General features: G+C 52.6%; 2 protein-coding genes, 1 long non-coding RNA gene and 1 pseudogene across 6 annotated transcripts; 3 read left to right on the forward strand and 1 right to left on the reverse strand.

Annotated features, from left to right (window-relative positions):
* The first annotated feature begins 570 nt into the window (after nucleotides 1-570).
* On the forward strand, nucleotides 571-1083 carry LOC136492000 (uncharacterized). The gene has a single exon (XM_066488174.1). The coding sequence runs from the start codon at nucleotides 571-573 to the stop codon at nucleotides 1081-1083; it is 513 nt and encodes a 170-aa protein (XP_066344271.1).
* An 8151-nt stretch (nucleotides 1084-9234) lies between these two features.
* Nucleotides 9235-10243, forward strand: LOC136492001 (UDP-glycosyltransferase 85A8-like; annotated as a pseudogene).
* A 2112-nt stretch (nucleotides 10244-12355) lies between these two features.
* LOC136494114 (uncharacterized) lies at nucleotides 12356-14793 on the forward strand. 4 transcript variants are annotated; one of them, XR_010768515.1, is made up of 3 exons: nucleotides 12356-14003; nucleotides 14138-14478; nucleotides 14567-14793. XR_010768515.1 is itself a non-coding variant. In XM_066490261.1 (2 exons), the coding sequence occupies exons 1-2, from the start codon at nucleotides 12976-12978 to the stop codon at nucleotides 14172-14174; spliced, it is 1065 nt and encodes a 354-aa protein (XP_066346358.1). In that variant the 5' UTR covers nucleotides 12356-12975; the 3' UTR covers nucleotides 14175-14793. The 4 variants fall into 4 exon arrangements, 2 of the variants coding, with proteins under 2 accessions (XP_066346358.1, XP_066346359.1); XR_010768516.1 differs by having other exon boundaries at nucleotides 14138-14285; nucleotides 14357-14793; XM_066490261.1 differs by having other exon boundaries at nucleotides 14138-14793.
* Nucleotides 14794-15930: 1137 nt separating this feature from the next.
* LOC136490830 (uncharacterized) lies at nucleotides 15931-18760 on the reverse strand. Its single transcript, XR_010767876.1, has 2 exons — nucleotides 18167-18760; nucleotides 15931-16541 (listed from the first exon to the last, which is right to left on the reverse strand). It is a non-coding gene; the product is annotated as an uncharacterized lncRNA (long non-coding RNA).
* Between the last annotated feature and the right edge of the window lie 3111 nt (nucleotides 18761-21871).

The following is a 21871-nucleotide window of genomic DNA, read 5'->3' on the forward strand; positions in this document are numbered from 1 at the left end:
TTGGTTTTCTGGACCACCAGTGCGTGCGGTTTCATGCACTTCGCCGAGCTCATCAGACGAGGCTACGTGCCACTGAAAGTGTCATGTGGGGCCGGACGTTTGCAAGGCAGCGAAGGGCGCGAGACATCCGCAGGGCAGCAGAGCGGGCTGCAGCGCGTGACGCGGCAAGGGCCGTGATCTCCTCGGATGAAGATGGCAGGGCCGGACCCAGTGGCTGGAGAAAATTAGACCTCAAGTTTGTTAGCCGGTTGGCTTATATATTCTAGGGGACTCCAAACAATAAAGAATAATCGGTTATCATCTAATCTACTACCTCTACTCTCATTAAGCCACCAGCAGAGGGGTATAACCTCGCGGTGAGGACTGGAGCGCGACTACGAACTACGTAGTTGCGGCCCGCCGTCGCTGAGCGCTAAGGCACTTGACAACCTGGTATCTAGGTCTCGTCGATCCGCTTCCTCCTCCGTTGTCGCCCAGCCCGCCCCGCCCTCACACACCAAAGCCCCACCACCATTCGCTGCCGCCGCATCTCCACCCTCGTCGTCCGTCGCTTCCTGCTCCGCTGACGACATGGGAGACGATCTCAAGGCGTCCACCGACGCGCTCACCAAGCACATGGAACTGATGCACAGGTCGATCGAGGCCAACGCGAAGGCGATCCATGATCTCTCCGTCAACGGCTCCTCGGCATCTGGAGGGCGCCCGGGCACGGGCGAACACCACCAAGATCGGCCGCCGAAGCACTGGCGCCCCGAGTTTCCGCACTATGACGGCAAGAGTGACCCGCTGATCTTCATCAACAAATGCGAGTCCTTCTTCTTGCAGCAGCGGATCATGCACGAGGAGCGCGTTTGGATGGCATCGTACAATCTCCAGGAGGGAGCCCAACTGTGGTACATGCAGGTCCAGGAGGACGAGGGCACGCCGACATGGCCGCGCTTCACGGAGCTCCTCAACCTACGCTTCGGGCCCCCGCTTCGTTCGGCGCCCCTCTTCGAGCTGTCGGCCTGCCGCGCGCACGGGGACGGTGACCGACTACCAGGACCGCTTTCAGGCACTGCTCCCCCGCGCCGGGCGCCTTGACGAGGCACAGAGGGTTCAGCTCTTCACGGGGGGGCTCTTGCCGCCGCTCAACCTCCAGGTCCAGATGCAAAACCCGCAAACCCTTGCGTCCGCCATGAGCCTTGCCCGGCAGTTCGAGCTCATCGAACAGTACACCGCCGCTCCGGCCAAGGGTGTAACAGAACCGACCAATTATACGAAATTAAGTAAGAAAATCATCCACCAGAGCAGACGATTGAGCAAACTTAAGCCCGTATAACCCGGTAGTCCGTGAAATCACGAAGGATTTCAAACCAACTCGTGTCCCAGCCATGATCGTAATAAGTTTAGCGGTCACCATCACATATTACATAAAAGTTCGCAATCTTAGATACCTCAGAGTTTAAAACATAGTTATTACAAACCAGTTCGAATAAAAGTAGCGGAAGTCGTTTGTTCAAACCACACACACGCGGAGTTTAAATATAGTGCCATCGAATGATCATCTCCCACAAAAGCATCAGATGAGACGTAAGGAATGACCATGCCCATGGTCCTAAGCATCACCCATCGCGGGATAAAGGCAGTTGATACAGTAGCCGTAATACATCTGCCCATCTGCAACAAGTGGGAATAAAACCCTGAGTACGAGAAGGTACTCAGCCAGACTTACCCGACATAACCGAAAATAAATGACACCAAGGATTATGAAGGGCTTTATAGTAGGGTAGCTGACTCATTTGCAAAAAGAAGCATTTTAGCATGTCAAAAACCTTTCTAAAAGCATTATTGCCAAGTTAATTATTATTAACCTGTCAACTAGGTTTGCACCTATACTAGAGTAAACATGTGATTAAGCAGATAATGATAACCAATGATCATTAAACAACTTCCATACTGTCATATTCACTATAACTGTCCAAGTGTTCCATAACATTTACTACGATGAAGTAACTCAAGTCAAGTGCTCACTATCCAGGAGCGATGGCGATTCGAATCGATTCCTAACCAGCTGGTGATTTATTCCTTACACAAACCTCACTCACCCGCTAAAGTGAGATATTGATCACCGAGTCAACTTTTCAGGAATCTCGAGTTTGCCAGGAACCACATGTACCCGGGGGCCGACCGACTGCACTTTGGCCTTATCATCCCGCCCCCGTGTCCTACCACACCTGCTCCGGCACAGTGCGTTGCGGGCAATCTGCTCGGCCTGAAAAATCTCCCAGCTTCGCGGTCGGAAGGTACTTTATCCGGCCAGCTAAATGTAAGGCATGCGTTCAACATGACTCGAGGCCCAACAACGGTCGGTCCTTAATCGACACAGACGGGAACACTACAGTCCAAAACTCTGCAAGTCTCCGTCTGGTCTCAACTTCATTTAACACTTAGTTATACCATGACTTCATAGTCATCCAAGCAGATCCAGGTAACCACCTATAGCTCGCAGGTGACAGGAAATCACCTGACTTCTACCGGTCTAAGCCAGCTAAGCATTGACTCGACTGCGGATACCAGGGTAACAAGGATATAGTATAACAAAGGTAAGCAAGGTATGATGCAGCAACGGTTGCAAATAACTCCTGAACGTAATGCATTACTTTAAAGTAAAGTATTTAATTAAATCATTGCAAACCGGGAGAAAAATGCTCCGGGGCTTGCCTCTCTCGAAGGAGCTCGGACGGTGATCGGGGCACTCCGGAAGTTCCTCAACGTCCTCCTCGTCGGCTTCTGGCACTTCCTGCTGCTGCACCTCGAGCTGCTCCTCTGGGTCCTCGGGTATGACGACTGGGTTCTCGGTTTGCGATCCTGTATGATGCAATGCGCGTAAGTGATTATGCAAACGGTGCATCGAAGGAGATGAATGCAATAGATATGTTGAAATGCAAGGTAGTCAATATCATCCAAGAAACTATACTACAAGCACATGTCATCTACTGCATTCTATTCTACTACTAATATGTTAAGTTAACCTATCTTATGAAATGCTTCAAAGATACACCAAAGCTTTACTAATTTCTTAATCACACTTAAAGCGACACTTGCTTAAACCCTAATTAATAATAGGTTTGAATAGCAACATATATTTCTGATGCTCCTAAAAATCTGAGAAAATTACAGTAGCATAATACTACCCTAAACAGACTACCATAAAAATTTCATGGCATTTAGATAAGTAAACTATCCTACATAAAAATGACAAGCTATAGCATAAAAATGAGCATGAAATTACTTTGTACTATGAAAAGTGTCAAATAACAGAATTAATATTTTTCCTAGGTTCTTCATAGCCTATAATGACTGTACAAAAATTACCACATGCATGTTTTATACAAAGTTTGCTCTTTAGCAAAAATAATAAAATTCAGCCATTAAAGGCACTTGAACTACACCTCCAAAGTTTTCCACAGCACATGCATGAAACATAATTTTCCTAGGAAGTACATGACTATAGATTTTTCTGCAGACTATAGATTTTTCCACAACAAACTTGAAATCATATTTTTCTGCAGACTATAGATTTTTCTACATATTTTTCAAGTTATCAGCAATATCCATGATTAAATAAAATCCTACAGAAAAGTATCCCAAACATGACATGCAATAATTTTCCCAAGTAGATCTAGTGATAAGGAACCTAGCAAATTTTGTTTCAACAAATTTGGAGCAAGTTTGATCATCCAAACATTTTTCAAACCATTTTTGATTTCAAATAACAAATAATAAATGGAAATCAATTCATTTCAGAAATACTGGGCCGGCCCGTGGGGAACAGCTGGCCCACGGCCACAACCGGCCTGCGCGGCCCGAGCGCGAGGGAGGGGAGACGGCCCAACAGGGCGTCAGCCCACGGCCTGGCTCGGCCTGGCCAGCCGAGGCAGGGTGCCTCGCCGGGGCGCGCGCTGGCGCGACGGCGCGGCTCGGCCAGCGGCCGGCGGCCATCTCCGGCCACGGAAGCGCAAGCAAGCGAGCGCAGGAGGTGTGCGAGGCCATGGCGAAAGCGAGCATGCAGCTGAGCATGGCTGAGGAGGGGAGGAAGGGGACGCTCCACGGCGACCGAGCACGGCGGCGCCATGGACGTCGGTGGCGAGGCGCGGGGAAGCTTACCCAGGGCTCGGAAGGCGGCACAAGCGCGAGCGTGAGCCGAAGGAAGGCGAGGCGGAGCTGGGGGCGCGAGCAATCGGAAAATGGCGCGGCGGTGCGAGAGCTCGACGCCGGCGGAGCGGCGGGCGCGGCGAGGGCGGAGCTCGAGCTCTCAGCTCTGGAGGGGGAGGAGAGGAAGCGTGGGCGCGAGTGAGCGGGCATCAGCAGGTGAAGGCGGGTGCGTGGGCGCAGTGTCAGGCCGCGGCTGACGCGCGGCGGATGACGCCGGCATGCGGTTGCCACGCGGCGGACGCTCTCTGCCGAGGTCGTGGCGTGGCGCGGCGAGCAGCAGGGGAACGACGCGGCGCGCGGGAGACGGGCCAGCGCGCGGGGCTGGGCTGGGCCGAGGCGCGATGGGCTGGCGCGCGGCTATGGGCGGCTTGCTGGCGCGCTGGGCCGGCTTTGGCAGGCGGGCCAGAAGCGAGGCGGCGGCCCGCGAAGAATAAAGATCCTTTTTCCAATAAAAATTTTTCAAGAAATTTTTAAATGCCATATTTCAAATATTATTTTGAGCACGAAAATGACCTCTTTTGAAAATGTACCAAAAATGAAAGTTGCTCAAAATTTTATCCTTTACAACTTTGATTTTAATACCAATGTCCAATTCATTATAGATTTTGAATTATAACATTAAAGTAAATTTCGACTTAAACCCTAATGTTTGGAGAATTATTTTTAAAGCAAAATTCGACAAAAATTCAAATACAAACCTTGCTCCAAAAATTGTGATAAACAATTCTAGATGATTTACAATCATAACCAAACAAGTTCTACTAACCTAGCAAACAAAATCAGGGCAAAACAATTCTTAAACTGGTGTATGCAACATTCAGTTTTCACGCACGTTTCAAATGTTTCAAAACAATGTTTCAATTGATATGCACATGATTAAGCATGTAGGATTTGGATGCTTGATGATGCATGATATGCGTGATTTGCAGTGCCTAAATGTAGGCATAACACCGGGGTGTTACAAAGGGCCCTGCACGCGGTGTCCTGGGAGCACCGGGATTGCGTCCGATCCTTCCAGCGCCCACGGCCGCCACCGATAAGGCTCCGATGCCCGCGAACTAGGGAGAGGGCCGGCCGGCGAAGCGCCTCTCCAAGGAGGAGCAGGAGGAGCGCCGCCGCTTGGGCCTCTGCTACAACTGCAACGAAAAGTACACCAGGGGGCACAATCGCGTCTGCCGGCGCATCTTCCACATCGGCGGCGTGGAGATCTCCGACACCGACGAAGCAGCCGCGACCGACGAGCAAGAGACGGAGTCGCCGATCTTCTCCCTGCACGTAGTGGCCGGAGTGCCGTTCGGCGGGACGTTGCAGATCACCGTCTCGCTGGGCGGTACCATGCTCGTCGCCCTCCTCGACAGTGGGTCTACCCACAACTTCATCGCCGCCAGCGCCGCGCCACGCACCGGGCTGACGGTCCAGCCCCGGCCTCGACTCACGGCGATTGTGGCCAATGGCGAGCGGATCACATGCCCCGGCATCATCCGGGCCGCACCAGTCTCCGTCGACGGCACTGACTTCACCATCGACCTCTTTGTCATGCCCCTTGCAGGATATGATCTGGTGCTGGGCACCCAATGGATGGCCACCCTCGGACCGATTGTCTGGGACTTCGCTAAGCACACCATGTTGTTCCAGCTACGGGGGCATGATTTCTGCTGGACCGGGGTCCCACCTTCCAGCGCGCCAGGGCTCCACTCCGCGACGGCCAGCACGTCCCTCCTCGACGAGCTGCTGGCCACCTTTGAGGACATCTTCGCCGAGCCCGTGGGACTGCCCCCACCCCGCGCCCGCGACCACAGCATCATTCTCAAGCCGGACGCTCTGCCTATGGCCATCTGTCCTTACCGCTACCCGGCGACACACAAGGACGAGCTGGAAGCCCAATGCGCCGCCATGATCAACCAGGGCATCGTCCGACGTAGTGACTCGGCGTTCTCCTCACCGGTCCTCCTCGTCAAGAAGGCTGACGGCTCATGGCGTTTCTGCGTCGACTACCGCGCCCTGAACGCCCTCATCGTCAAGGACGCGTTCCCCATCCCCGTCGTCGACGAGCTCCATGGCACGCGCTTCTTCACCAAGCTCGACCTTCGATCGGGGTACCACCAGGTGCGGATGCGGCCAGAGGACATCCACAAGACGGCGTTCCGCACCCACGACGGCCTCTACGAGTTCTTGGTCATGCCGTTCGGGCTGTGCAACGCCCCAGCGACTTTCCAAGCGCTCATGAATGACGTGCTCCGCGCTCACCTCCGCCGGTTTGTCCTCGTTTTCTTCGACGATATTTTGATTTATAGCAAGAGCTGGGCGAACCATCTTCGACACCTCCGCGTCGTCCTCACCATTCTGCGCCAACACCGCCTCTTTGTGAAGCGGTCCAAGTGCTCGTTCGGCGTTGACTCCGTCAGCTACATCGGCCACATCATCTCCGCATCCGACGTGGCGATGGATCCCGTCAAGGTCCAGGCCATCCATGAGTGGCCACGGCCCCGCTCTACGCGCGCAGTGCGCGGCTTCCTCGGGCTGGCGGGCTACTACAGAAAATTCGTCCACAACTACAGCGCCATCGCCGCACCCCTCACCGCGCTCCTGAAGAAGGAGGGGTTCACCTGGAACGACGACGCCGCGGCGGCCTTCACAGCCCTCAAAGGGGCGGTGACGTCAGCCCCTGTGCTGGCCCTGCCGGACTTCTCCAGGTCTTTCATCGTGGAGTGTGATGCGTCCACTTACGGCTTCGGGGCGGTGCTCATCCAGGAGGCGCACCCGATTGCATTCTTCAGCCGGCCGGTGGCGCCTCGCCATCGTTCCCTTGCGGCCTATGAGCAAGAACTGATCGGCCTCGTCCTCGCCGTCCGCCATTGGCGACCGTACTTATGGGGGCGCCGCTTCATCGTCAAGACGGATCACTACAGTCTCAAGTACCTCCTCGACCAGCGCCTCGCGACTATTCCCCAGCATCACTGGGTCGGCAAGCTGCTGGGCTTTGATTTCACCGTTGAGTACAAGTCCGGCGCGACGAACACGGTGGCTGACGCCCTCTCACGCTGCGACATCGAGGAGGACTCTTCGAGCGCGCTCATGGCAGTCTCGGGCCCCCGCTTCGACTTCATCAGCCGCCTCCGCCACGCCCAGACCACGGATCCGGCCTTGGTCGCTGTCCACGACGAGATCAGCGCGGGCACGCGCGCCGCCCCGTGGGCGCTCTCCGACGGCCTGGTCACATACGACGGGCGACTCTACATACCGCCGGCCTCGCCGCTGCTACAGGAGATCGTGGCGGCCGTCCACGACGACGGACATGAGGGTGTCCAGCGCACGCTGCATCGACTACGCCGCGATTTTCATTTTCCCAACATGCGTCGCTGTGTGCACGACTTTGTTCGGGACTGCATCACTTGCCAGAGGTACAAGTCGGAGCACCTCCACCCCGCCGGGCTCCTCCTGCCGCTGCCCATCCCTACCATCGTCTGGGCCGACATCGGCCTTGATTTCGTGGAGGCCTTACCGCGAGTGTCCAGGAAGTCGGTGATCCTCTCCGTCGTCGACCGCTTCAGCAAGTACAGCCACTTCATTCCCTTGGCGCACCCGTAGACCGCCGAGACCGTGGCCTAGGCATTCTTCAACGACATTGTGCGCCTCCACGGCATGCCGCAGTCCGTGGTCTCGGACCGCGACCCAGTGTTCACCTCGCTGTTTTGGCGCGAGCTCATGAGGCTAATGGGCACCAAGCTGCACATGACGTCCGCCTTCCACCCTCAGTCTGACGGCCAGACAGAGGCGGCCAACCGCGTCATCGTCATGTACCTACGTTGCTTCACGGGAGACTGACCCCGGCAATGGTTGCGGTGGCTTCCCTGGGCTGAGTACGTGTATAACACGGCCTACCAGTCCTCGCTCCGGGAGACACCGTTCCGCATGGTGTACGGCCGCGACCCACCCTCCATCCGCTCTTACGAGCCGGGCGAGACTCGGGTTGCTGCTGTGGCTCGCGACATGGAGGAACGCCAAGCATTTCTTGCCGACGTCCGCTATCGCCTGGAACAGGCGCAGATTGTTCAGAAGCACCACTACGATCGGCATCATCGACAAGTGTCTTATCAGGTGGGCGATTGGGCGTTGCTGCGCCTCCGACAGCGCACCATGTCCTCCCTACCCCAGGCTACTACGGGCAAGCTGAAGCCACGCTACATTGGGCCCTACCGCGTCGCCGAGCTCATCAACGACGTGGCTGTACGTTTGGACCTTCCGCCGCAGGCTCGCATCCACGACGTGTTCCATGTGAGCGCCCTCAAGAAGTTCAGCGGCGTGCCTCCGTCGACTCCACCTGCACTGCCACACATCCACCATGGCGTGGTCACTCCAGAGCCGGCTCGGGTTGAGCGGGCTCGCTTGGCGCGCGGCGTTCGCCAGCTGCTCGTCCACTGGCGCGGCGAACCTCCGGAGTCGGCGACCTGGGAAGACCTCGACACGTTCCGCGAGCAATTTCCAAGCTTCCCGCTTGAGGACGAGCTGCTTCTCGAGGAGGGGAGAGATGTCATGTGGGGCCGGACGTTTGCAAGGCAGCGCAGGGCGCGAGACATCCGCAGGGCAGCCGAGCGGGCTGCAGCGCGTGACGCAGCAAGAGCCGCGATCTCCTCGGATGAAGATGGCAGGGCCGGACCCAGTGGCTAGGAGAAAATTAGGCCTTAAAATTAGGATCGTTTGTTTCCAAGTTTGTTAGCCGGTTGGCTTATATATTCTAGGGGACTCCAAACAATAAAGAATAATTAGTTATCATCTAATCTACTACCTCTACTCTCATTAAGCCACCAGCAGAGGGGTATAACCTCGCGGTGAGAACTGGAGCGCGACTACGAACTACGTAGTCGCAGCCCGCCATCGCTGAGCGCTAAGGCGCTTGACAGAAAGGTACATCAGTTCTGTCGGATTCAGACAAGAATTGCATCGAGTTGAGCTCGGATCTGATCTGAAACAAAAAATTTGCCAAAATTAACTAGCCGCCCGCACAACGAGGACTGAAATGTGACGTCTTGTTCTTGCTGTGCACTCTGCTTAGACGAAAGTGACCTGACGAACGGGTACCTGGACACCGCAATCGACTGGATCCCCGGCATGCCGGGCAACCGTCTGAAGGACATCCACAGCTTCATCAGGACAACGGACAGGGACGACGTGATGCTCAACTTCGACGGCGGCGAGGCGCAGAACGCGCGCAAGGCTCGCGGGGTCATCCTCAACACGTACGACGCGCTGGAGCAGGACGTGGTGGACGCGCTAGCTGCGCCGCGAGTTCCCGCGCGTCTACACCGTCGGCCCGCTCGCCACGTTCGCGAACGCCGCGCGAGGTAGCGGGCTGGACGCTATCGGCGGGAACCTCTGGAAGGAGGACACGAGCTGCCTCCGGTGGCTGGACACGCAGCGGCCGGGCTCGGTGGTGTACGTCAACTTCGGCAGCATCACGGTGATGACCGCCGATCAGCTCGCCGAATTCACCTTGGGCCTGGCGGGGCTGCGGCTGGCCGTTCCTGGGTCATCAGGCCGGACCTCGTGTCCGGCGAGAACGCCATGCTGCCAGAGGGGTTCGTCACGGACACCAAAGAAATGGGAATCCTGGCGAGCTGGTGCTCTCGCACCCGTCCGTCGGCCTGTTTCTGACGCACTGCGGGTGGAACTCGACGCTGGAGAGCATATGCACTGGCGTGCCGATGCTCTGCTGGCCGTTCTTCGCTGAGCAACCGACGAACTGCCGGTACGTGTGTGACAAATGGGGGATTGGGATGGAGATCGACAGTGATGTGAGAAGACAGGAGGTGGCGCGGCTCGTGCGCGAGGCAATGGACGGGGAGAGTGGCAAAGCGATGAGAGTGAAGCCGATGGTGTGGAAGGAGAAAGCTCGACAAGCAGTGGACGAAGATGGATCTTCCAGGAAAAACTTGGACCGACTGGTCGAGTTCCTGCTCGCAGGGAATGATATCCCTAGCTGAATTTACTTCAAAATGCTTCGTGCTGATTTTTAGCTTCTCCTAAAATTTTCTTTTGGAATTGGGTGTTATTTGCCCTGTTCTACAGAAGAATCTCACAACGAATCAGCATAAGCATCAGCATCAGCCAAATTTTAGCGAAACAAAGAGGGCCTTATTGTTTCAAATGGATTTTTTTTTGACATCTCGATCCAACTATGTCCAATATTAATACGAACATACAAGTCGTAGGAAGTAAAGGAGCCACGCTACCAGAAAGACAAAAGTCTATTTAACCCCTCTAACTATATTGATGGTTATCTGTCCCTCATCTATAAAAGTAGGTAATCTACGTCTTTAAGTATTATTAAAAATTGTCTAGATAGTCTCTTTAGACAGCTTTGAATATGGTTTCGTTGACGTGGTATATTACTTGGTGTGGTGCTGATTTGACGGTGAGTCAACAACAGCAAAAAAAAAATCTACATAACCTCCTAATATAATAAGGTTGACTACGTAATCCACTCAGCTATAGAACTTGACATTATAGCACCTTAAATAATCTAATATTATTTAAATCCCATCAGATGGTTTTATAGGGTTGTTTGTGCCACAGTGGCTTAATTATTCATGCTTGTATCTAAACCCATTCCCCCCCCCCCCCCCCCCCACCCCACCCACACACACACACTCACTCACACTTTGGAGGCTTGCCCCACAGCCTGTTGAAAAACACCCAACCTCCAGGGATCACCTATGGATTGGTTTGGTTAATGTCTAACTTGCCGAGACTAAGGATAGTTGAAGTGTGGAAGCTATAAAAACTGTGGACAACAAATTAGGTACCATATGCATGACAATTTTTTCCTCGATCGGGTCTGAGCCCGTTTTTCATTAAATGTATAACAAATTTAACTTGTTATATAGGGCAGGGGTGGCACGAGAAGGCCGGCCACGGAGCATGGCGGCGTTCCGGCGTAAGGGTGGTCGGACCGGGACGTTGTATGGGCGTGAGAGACTGACGTGCTTACCAAGGTGCATGGACGAAGTTGAGGGCTCGTTTAGCTGGCAAAATTTTTGACGAAATGGTACTGTAGCATTTTCGTTCTTATTTGATAATTAGTGTCTAATCATAGTCTAATTAGACTTAAAAGATTCGTCTCGTGAATTTTGTCTAAACTGTGTAATTAGTTTTATTTTTTATTTATATTTAATGCTTCATCCATATGTCCAAAGATTCGATGTGACGAAGAATCTTGAAAATTTTTGTGAACTCAACACTACCTGAGATGCTAACGGCCTCAGCTGTCCCCGGGCGTAGCACAAACGGCGGTGGCGCCCTGTGCCAGCGCACGGCAATGGCGAGGCCGAGGCATGCGTGGGCGTGGCGCACCTTGACTTCTCCAGCAGACCAGCACTGCAGGAGGCGTCAGCGTCACTCGTGGCCAGGCTTTAAGTGGGCAGCGCGTTTTTGACCTCGTGGCCAGGTTTAAGTGGGCAGCACGTTTTGACCGGATAGTTTTCGGACGACTATGCTGTAGAAACGAATCTACCTTTTACAAAAGATTTCAAGTTCTTTCTTTCTTTCAAAAAAATTATTGGGAGGGTTCCAAAGGTAAGGCCTGAGGGCAGTTTCAATGGAACATTGATGATAGTTTCTATCTATCTTAATTAGCTTGACAACTCATGAATTTGCTGATGCGGAAGTAGATTTATTATAGAAAGAAAAGAAAAATAGAAATATTATACAACACACGTGTGTTTTAGTAAAAAAACACATGGATTTTTTTATCTCTCCCTCTCTTTTTCACCGGTGACCACCGGCGCCGACGACGGCGACCGGCGAGCTTGCCCCGGCGTCCGTGCCCGCGCCCGGCGCGCCTCCCCGCGCCCGCGCCGGCCATGGCCGTGGCGGCGGCGACAGATCTATGATTTATCCTTTCATAGAAAAAAAATGATTTGTGATTTGTGGAAGCTCGCTGGAGATAGAAAAAAGGTGAAGACTGTTGAATCTTAATTTTATGGTGCAAAAAATTCATGTGTGAAAACTGTATAAAATATAGGGTTGTGTTGCAGACAGACTCACGAAAAAACGAGAAACCGTTTCTTCCGAACGAAACGGGGTCGACTCTCATACCGATGCGCTAAGAAACGATGGGAAGACTCTGACTCGTTTCTTCCTCCTCTCATCCGATCCGTTGCGCCGCCACCGCCAATTTCCCTAGCACGCTCTGGTTTTCTTAGTTTTCGCGCGCGCCCCTGGTTCGCTGTGGCAGACGCGGAGAGCCCCGCGGTGGCGGAGCCCGGGGCGGGCGCGGCTAGTATCGCGCGCGGCGGCGGACGCAGAGAGCCTCGCGCACGGCAGCGGACGCAGAGAGCCACGCGGTGGCGGGTGTTCGCGGCGGTGGACGCGGGGAGCATCGCGGCGGCGGGCGCGGAGGGCCTCACGCCGGCAAACGCTTGGCGGGGTCGACCTCGTGCGGGAGCGCGGCATGGATGGTGAGATCGTGCATCAGCATGTTGTGTCGTCCTCGTCGGCCGCACTGCTTCTCGGCGGACTCGCGCCGCGGCAGCTGCTCCGCAAGCCTCGCCAGCAAGCAGCATCATGGTGTCGCTGGCAAGCTCGTCCCGGTCGATGGACACGAGGACCATGCTGCCGGCCTCGAAGAGCGCCGCGCCGGCTCCACGGGTGCTTGGTAAGTTGAGGGACGTCACCCGCACTGTCCATGGATGCGTCCGTCGAGGGCAGGAGGCACAGCAGGCACGGCACGGGCGTTGGCCTCCATGAGGCCTTCCTGCACTGCACTCCGTCGTTGAACCCATGCATGTTGGCACTTGCATGTTTGGATGCTGCCTCCCAGGCAGCGTCTCCAGCGTTAGATTGCGACCGCTTGCCTGGCAGGCAAGCCCAGGCGAGGGCGGCATCCAAACACGTCTGCCGCACCCTCCAGCTGCAACTCTGTTTGATATCCCCAGCCCCCTCACGAGCCTGGCCACAGCGATGCAAAAAAAACTCTCTCTCATGGCTCCAGAGAAACGAAACCCCCCACCAGGCTGGGCGAAGCGCTCACGCGCTGGATGGAGTGACCTCCCGGCCGTTTGTGAGTTTCACCTCCTGCAGCCGCACGCCTCTCCGTCCGCATGCCGTCGTGCTCGCCACCGATGTCGCTGCCGCTGCAGGAGGCACCGAGGCAGTGCAGCCGCCAAGGCCGAGCCGCCCGCGGAGACGGGGAGGGCCCGATTCGGGCCAGGAGATCGGCGTCGGGACCGATTCCTGCCAGAGGAGCTGACGCCGGCGGAGATGGAGGGCCGCGTGGACGTCGACGTGCTCAGCCTCGGCCCGAGCGAGAGGCGGGCGCTGCTGGAGCGCCTCGTCCAGGACCACCCCTCCTCCTCGCTCTCCCGCACCGCGCTGCTGCCGCTCGCGTGCGCGTCCGCCGCCTCGGGCCCCGGCGCGGCGGCGGCGTACGGCGACCCCGTCGTGCTCAGCCTCGACGCCGAGGCCGTGCGGAGGCTCTCGGCGCGCCCCGCCGAGCTGGTGGTGTCCGTGCACGCGGGCCCGACGGGGAGCAGCTGCGGCGTGAGCGCCTCCCGCGCGCTGGGCCGGGTGCGCGTCGCCATCGACGTGGCGCGCGCCGCAGCCGGGGAGACCGTCATCGCCCGAGACGGCTGGGTCACCGCGGAGCTCCCCGTGTACGGTGTCCGCGCGCGATGGCCTCGAGCTAGGCGGCAGCCATGGCCGTGGACGTGGAGCCAAGCTTCTTCCACGTCCCGCTCTGGATGCTCGCCAGCGATGTACTCGTGTTCCTCGCCGCCGCCTACCAACTGCTCGATGGAATGCCAACAAGGGTGAGAAGGGAGGTACCGCCACCTATTCCAGATACGAGGGTGACCATATCCATCTATGGATGAAAACGGGACGGGAATTCCCATACCGATCGACACTGTATACCGCATTAACGCATCGCATATCGTTTTTGTAGGAAAAATATGAAACGGAAAACCGACGCCGTATTTTAGGCAGGAATGGGAACGGAATCAGTTAAGGAATTTTCCCGACCGTATTCACGGTTCCCGTATTCGGGCAGGGAAATTTCTGACGGTATTCCCGTATTTTATACACCTGTTATGGTAGTTCCCGTATTCACCTTTTACCATCTCCTGCGTGTGAGGCTGCACTGATTTTTTTGTCATGATGCAAGTCGTAGCCGACGACGTAGCCGACGACGGATTCAGAACTGAAAACTGATTGGTGGCGTCTCCCTTCACATGGCTATATTGCTGCATTAGCCGCATCTGGACTAGAACAAGGATGTTAGAAATGGTGAGCTGTGAGACTGACCGGGTGTGTGCAACAAACTGGTAGATTCTAAAGAAATATATGTCAATGATTTTTGTTTCTAAATATGAAGGGGAAGTCAATGTCGGTGTGGGTTCACGGGATGAGGCAAGGCGATATCGATATATAGTAGTTGCTAAGTTTCAGTTTCAATCATCAATTCTGTATCATTCATGGTTCAACAATATAACAACGCTCCAGGACGTTATGAACTTGTCCACTTATTTGCATATGGGTGCTATTGTTGCATCAAGCTCATTGTTTTAAGCGGTTACATATATTGATGTTCCCGTTTTGTGTTACCGCTTCCCGATAGTAATTGATACGTTCCTGTTCGAAATATTCCGTTCCTGATATCCCGTAATACCGGTTTTGTTTTCTCGTTTAGCCTTCCCGTTCCTGTTTCTGTTCCTGGCAAAAAAATACAGGAGCGGAAATGGTTAAGACATTTTCCCAACTGTTCTCGACCATTTTCTTCTTTATATCCATCCATGCTTCCCATAAAATACAATCTTTATTGGACCAGGTCCGTTTAATACAGACAACCAAACACGGCGCCTTGCACCAGTTCAGATAGGCTGTGGCTGGCCTTAGCCTGACTGGTTTCAGGCCGCGTACCAAGCACGCCTTGTTGGCCAGTTATGTTGGCAGGAGGCACAGCAGCCACGGCACGACGTCGGCAACGTCTCTTGTCTGAGCCAGTCTGAGCACACCTCGCCGGCCATGCCACCGCCTCCGCCCACGGAGTTCGCATATGGCTGTCCGGCGCCGCCGGCTGCGGAGCTTGCGGTCGGCGGAGCTCGCGCATGGCCGTCCGGTGCCGCCGCCTGTGGAGCTTGCGGCCGCGTCGCCTGTACCCGGACCACAGCTTGGCCGCCCAGTCACTTTGGCCCCGTTCGGCTTATTTCATATTGGCCTGTTCGGTTTGTTTTTTCAGTCAAAATAGTATTTTTCTTCTACAACAATTCAACTGAAATAGTGTTTTTCAGTCAAGATTCAGACAAGCAAACAGGGCCTTCATGTTTATTTTTGTTCTAGAGATATACATGTCTATGTTTATTTTTGTTCTCTATGTTTATCTTTGTTATCTTTATTTTCACTTGCAGATGATGCTGTGGAACCTGATGTCCAAGCAGTGTACTATATGTCTGATCTGATCGGTACAAAGCAATCAGGCCACAGTTGATCTATTGCTTTTTTGTGTTGCATTTAAGTTATCTCTTGTACAGAAATGATTGTAGAAACTATGGATTGGGAAGAATAGTTTCTACCGCATATTAATTGCTCTATTTCTCTCTTGAAAACTGCCTAAAAACACTATCCATGAGGACTGCCCTGAACACTGATATTGAATATCTTTCAGAAAGCATTGATAGAACTTCTAGAAATTGCTAAACATCTGATAAGATCGTACATTAATAGTGCTAGAAACAAACATCTGAGAAAATTATTCAGATATTTATAGCATCTGTAGACTGATAATATCACTCAGATTCATAAGTACTCATAGTTGACTGATCACCAAACATCTGATAAGATCGTACATTATAGTGCTAGAACCAAACATAGAATGAGCATCCAATTATTTACATATTTATTATAGGATCACCAGTAGACTGATATTATCACTAAGTTGCTCATAGTTGCCTGACACTGATAGGATTGTCACTCATAGTTGCCTGATACTGATATTAGTACTATTGAATACTGATAGTAGCATAGTCCCCTAATTACTGTTGACAGGCAGCTCTCAGATTGCGCCACCGGTGTAAGTCACACTGGCGAAACCCCCACCAGGCAGCCCGTGTATGCCACTCCGCCCAACCACACCCTTGATCTCCGACACGTCTATCTCGGGGTGTTCGTTGTCAGACCCGTTGGTGCCGTACCTCTCAGCGTACCTCTCAGCCAAGCGGCGAGTGAGACGATCGTCAACGGCGTTCTTGAAGTCCTCTTCGAGCTTACGAAGACGCTCCGACTCGGTAGCCTTCGCCCTTGCGATCGCCTCTTTGTGGTTGTCCACCGGGGGACCAACGACAGAACGATAACTGCGAAAGGCAATTAAGACATTTCAGGGTAAAAATTTCAAGAGTTCCCTGCATGCAAACTATGTTTGTATCATCAGTTTTGTTTAGAATGACACACAGAGAGCTCAGAGATATATACTGTAGTCACCAATCAAAGAGCACCTGCACTACCTAATCCAGTGTCAAGATCAGGTACCAAGAGCACCTGCTCTACCTATCACCAATCAAAGAGCACCTCTAGGTGAAGGTGCACAAGTACATGGTCACATGTTAATATCAGGGGAATCTACAACTTCATTGCAGCCTTCTCAAATTCAAGCATAAACTTGCTAGCAATCTAAAATGTTCAACTCTTCGATAATGCAGACATGCCAACTATTTGGAAAGGAAACATCAACATATATTTAACTTATAAGTAGCTTTCCAATCTCCAGTGCTTTGATGCAGTGCTCCAAGTTGTAAATAATTTCCCAAGCTACAGTGCAGAATATGCTGCTTTGTGCAGTGAAAAAATAACTACAATAAAAACAACCCCCCAACATAGGTCTATATCAGAAACAAAAAAAACGTAGCACAGATCTATCACCTTAGCAAACAAAGCACAGATATCCTCCACAATCCGAACGCAAACGCAGCACAGATCCTTATCATACAAACATACTAGGTCGCCATCGAGCAGGAGCAGAAGACCAACAAAGCACAGATATAATCCACAATCCGAACGCAAACGCAGCACAGATCCTTATCATACAAACATATAGGTCGCCATCGAGCAGGAGCAGAAGACCAAGAGGCCGGAGGGGAGGAAGACAGCAACTTACGTGGCGGCCATTGAAACAGCTGACGAGAACGCGGAGGGGACGAAGACAGCCGGTGCGTTTGCGGCTTCGGCGGCGGCGGCTTCGGCGGAGGGTTTCTTCGTACGCAAGAAGAAAGGGTCGGGATGGGTTTTATACAGCAGCTAACAAAATGGGCTGTGCGAATTGGCCCTGGAAGTGCTGTTCCGCCAGGAATGGGGTTCACTCGAAATCAACGGGCTGGCAGAGAGTTAATCACCGTGCGCTAATGGGCCAGGTTCAAAAATGAAGATGGGGAAGCGAATAGAATCAAAAGGCTCTCAGTTTTGAGACTGGGCGGAAATCTGGAAAAAAAAATTGAACGGCCCTTGCCGTCAATTGGCGTTGAAGCTAATGGGTTCACTAGGAATTAACTGAACAAAACAATATGCACCTAAATCCAATACAATTTTGCAGCCAGGGCAGAAAAAACGAGAAATTAATCGAACAAAATTTGCAAGCCCCGTTCGCTCGGAGAAATTTAGAGGAATCCGGATGGTTTTGGATGAATTTAGAGGGATTTATGAGAGGAAAACACTGTTTTGGATGAAAAAAGAAACGGATCGAAGCCGGGTTTAAGGGCACGCGAACGGGGCCAATAAGTAATAAGCATGGTGAATTGTCGGCTAGGGGAGGGGAGCTCAACTCATACTCATATACTTTGCCTCGCCCTAGTGCGCAGCCCCGGGGGAGCGTCGTTGTAACCAAAACTCTTTCTCGATCTTAATACAAACATGCAAAACTCTCTCTCGATCTTATTACAAACAAACCTTTTGCATATTCGAAGCAATAGTTTTGAGATGGATTTACCTGACAAAAGCGTCGCCACGGGTTGACGGGCACCACCGCCCAGATCCAGATCCAGATCCGTCACCATATGATCTGTGTCAAAATCCAGCAGTGGCATGCGGATCCAGTGCCCATCGGCTCGCCTGTGTCCAAAAGATCCGGCAGTCGCAAGCACAGCTCGCCTGGTCCTGTGCCTATCGGATCTGTGTCCAAAAGATCCGGCAGTCGCAAGCACAGCTCGCCAGGTCCTGTGCCCATCGGATCCGTGTCAAAAAGACCCGGCAGTCGCAAGCACAGCTCGGCCAGCTGGGGCAGCGGGGGATGGCTGCGCCCGACGTGCTCTGATGGCCGCCGGCGGTCAGAGCTAGTCACGGCAACATAGCTGGCCGCCGGCGGCAGCCTACGGTTGGCTGGCGGCGCAGCATCGGATCTGCTGGGATGGCCGCCGTCGGTCGGAGCTAGTCACGGCCACATAGCTGGCCGCCGGCGGCTACAGAGGTGGGTTGGGTGAGGTGCACGGAAGAGGTGAGGTGCACGAAAGGCGTGAATGAAAAGGAGACGGCTATGAATGAATGAATGAATTGGCAGGGAATTCTAAGAGCTTGCCCCAATATATAGACCAGACGGAGGTGTTGGGGCGGCAAATGCGGACGACAGTTCATATAGAAATAATCAAAACAGACCTGGCCCACCACTAATGGCCATCGCCATCCAGCTCACCGTGCCCACACAAAATTTTTTTTCTTTGTGTTTCCTTGGCTGGTTCGATGGATTTGTTCACAAGGTCGCGTCACATCAAAAAAGGCGTGTCAGACTTTGGATGGGTCCTGGGCGGTGGCTGCGAGGGCCACGCGGCTCCCCTACTTCCGCTGCTTGTCGAGCGCGCTGCCGTGGGAGCCGCTGTTTGCTGCGTGGTGACGAGCCCAGGATCGTGCGATCTAGGTGCGCCTTCCTTTCCGTGCCGATTTGTTTGGATCTTCTGAACCGGTTCATCCGCGTCTGGTGAGGGCGTGAGGCTTGTAGAAAATAATAAATAGAATAATTATGTACTAATACATCCTTCTGTCTTTATTACCAGTAATCTACTAGGAAGTGTGTCCATGTGTTGCTACGAGACAGCAAAACTTTTATACTAAAAATACACGGATCATACGATAAGATAACAATACTGTGAAATTAATTACCGATGTTAAAGTGACATTTAATCTAAAAATTCAGTATTTTTCTAAGCACATAATTATTTGTATCACTAATGTATTCATGTCATTGTACATAATTATCATTTGCATTGTTATTTTGCTTGTCTCTATGCTCCATGCTCCTAGCCACCGCCGCTGCTCGATCAACCCACGGCACAGGGAGTCGTGCCGTGCCGCGACGTCCACATGCTGCTGTTGATCTTTATTTCCTTTTTATCATGGTCTTGTTAATAGTTCGAGAACCCTTTGTTGGGCCCATCAAAAGAGTTTTTGTCTTCATACTCAACAAATATTGCTGCGAGCAACAAATGAAAGATCATTGAAGCCGAAGTCAAAGGAACATTAAGCAATTAAATATATAGATAAAACAAGAATATCATTCATAAGTTCTGGAGTTCCCTGCAGCTTTCAAATACTTTCACATGCTTACTTTAGTCTAAGCTAAGATGCAATGAAAATGATCGATAACTCTTTTAAAGAAAAATTCAACAGCCCATTTACTACTGAGATCAAAGCAAGCCATCAACCTCAAAACAGATAACAAACTATCCAAAGCAACCTTTGTTATCAACAAGTACATTTGCACCCTGGAATATGACAAAATAAGCCACATCATTAGAAGCATTTGCGGACATGATTCGTATAACAGGAAGAATTTCTTGCCTTTATATCCCTATGTATGATTCCATTGTGATGCAAATATTCCTATCCATACAAAAGTTGTTTAGTATATTTTCTGATGACCTAATAAAGAAATAAACTAAATCAAAAAATACTCTTCACTGGTCAACTCATCAAAGTAACAGTAGAAGTAGAATATGTAATGCTTACATCCTCGGGGAATGATAAAAGCCTCCCACGAAGTGACCGGATGGAGCCTCCAGGAACAAATTGCAGCAGAATATTTAGTGTGTTTTCCTCCCGCACCATCCCAATATACCTCTGATCAAACAACACCGCATTGACCAAACACCACAGCCAAAAAAAAGGCTAACAATGTTAAGATGACAATGTGCTTACAACAATATTAGGGTGGGTGTGGGGGTATGACCCCGGATACCTACGGTAGACCACATGGGTTGCGTCCTCAGGGACGGCCCAGCCCACAGGACGAAGCCTTGCGGGGCACGACTCTACTCGGCACCTCCCGCAAGACATCTGAAAGATATCCTGAAGATACTACGAGATCTGTTAGGATATGTATGATCCCAAGATTCCTATAATCAGTTATTACTTTTCGGTTATCTCTCAGATCTAACCGACTTGTAACCCTACTCCCCGGACTATATAAGGCGGGCAGAGACCCCCTCCAAACTCATACAATATCATACGATAGCTAATACAAACCAACAGACCATAGGAGTAGGGTATTACGTCATACTGACGGCCTGAACCTGTCTACCTCGTGTGTCTCTGTTGCCTTCTTGTTCTTGATCTCACGCTTCTCTGCCGATCAATCTACCTTCGTGGGATACCCCTCGGAGGACTACCGATGGTATTCTGTCGACATTTGGCGCGCCAGGTAGGGGCTTGCATGTTGTTTCCCTATCGAACAAGATGGCTTTTTTCGCAGGCTCTTCGTCCCTCTTACAGCCCGGCCAGATCTTCACGGTCGGATCGATCTCATGGATCATCAACGCTGACGGAGTCAGAGAGCTCCTCAAGCCGGTGTAGATCGATTCTGCGCCGATCACCCCCACACCTGCGATAGCAGATCCGATCTCGGAACTACCTTCGAGGCCGCCTTCATCAACAACTCACCGTCCACTTCCTCGCTACCAGAGGAGGCAGATCAACAACAATGATATGATCGCATCAATCGATCAGGTTGGTCAGAAGCTCGCCGATTGCCTCTCCATCACTGAATCAGCTCTGGACACTCTGGTCTAGCGCCGACCACCCTCCGATCTAGATTCACCAAAGGCTGCTCGGAAAACTCCAAAAGTTGCGGCTCTGCCCTTCGGACTCACCAACGTCGCCGCCACCTTCCAAGACGCCCTAAGGGGCAAATTCACCGACCAGGTGGGAGATGTCCATCTTCTCACCGACCAGATCACCGACCAACCTCCGCCAGCCATCAACATGCTCCATGTCGGCCGACGCTCTAGAGTGTCCCTCCAGACCATCCCCGAGGAGAATCCAGACTCTGAGTCCTAGGGCTCTACGAAGACCCTCGCCGAAACCTTCACCGAGCAACTTCCTCTCCTTCCATTCTATGGCGGCGCAATCTTCGACGTCTGCGTCGACAGCCCCCCTCAGAACGGTGAAACCGAGGAGGAACGCGCCGCTTGCGAGAACTGGAATGTCAACCGCGCACAATGTCGAGCAAACGAGATTACCCTTGCGATGGCCGAGCAGCAGCTTGACTCGCAAGGAAGGCCACTCCAGCGCAACCTCAACGACGAGTTTCTCCGCGTCGACATCCACGACGTCTACAAGACTCCGAGTGCCAACCTGGCCATGGCCACCAATGAGCTCGCCTGGCTCCCACAAACACCGGAGGTCGCCGCAATGCTTAAAGCAGCGC

The sequence above is a fragment of the Miscanthus floridulus genome, chromosome 11 (assembly GCF_019320115.1).
Source record: "Miscanthus floridulus cultivar M001 chromosome 11, ASM1932011v1, whole genome shotgun sequence".
NCBI classification, from domain to species: Eukaryota; Viridiplantae; Streptophyta; class Magnoliopsida; order Poales; family Poaceae; genus Miscanthus; species Miscanthus floridulus.

Excerpts from the sequence above, each read along its gene's own strand:
- LOC136492000 (XM_066488174.1), top strand. The coding sequence starts at position 571 with ATGGGAGACGATCTCAAGGCGTCCACCGACGCGCTCACCAAGCACATG.
- LOC136494114 (XM_066490261.1), top strand. The coding sequence starts at position 12,976 with ATGCATGTTGGCACTTGCATGTTTGGATGCTGCCTCCCAGGCAGCGTC. Across the intron at positions 14,004-14,137 it reads TCGATGGAATGCCAACAAGG|GAAAAATATGAAACGGAAAA; the intron begins GTGAGAAGGGAG and ends TCGTTTTTGTAG.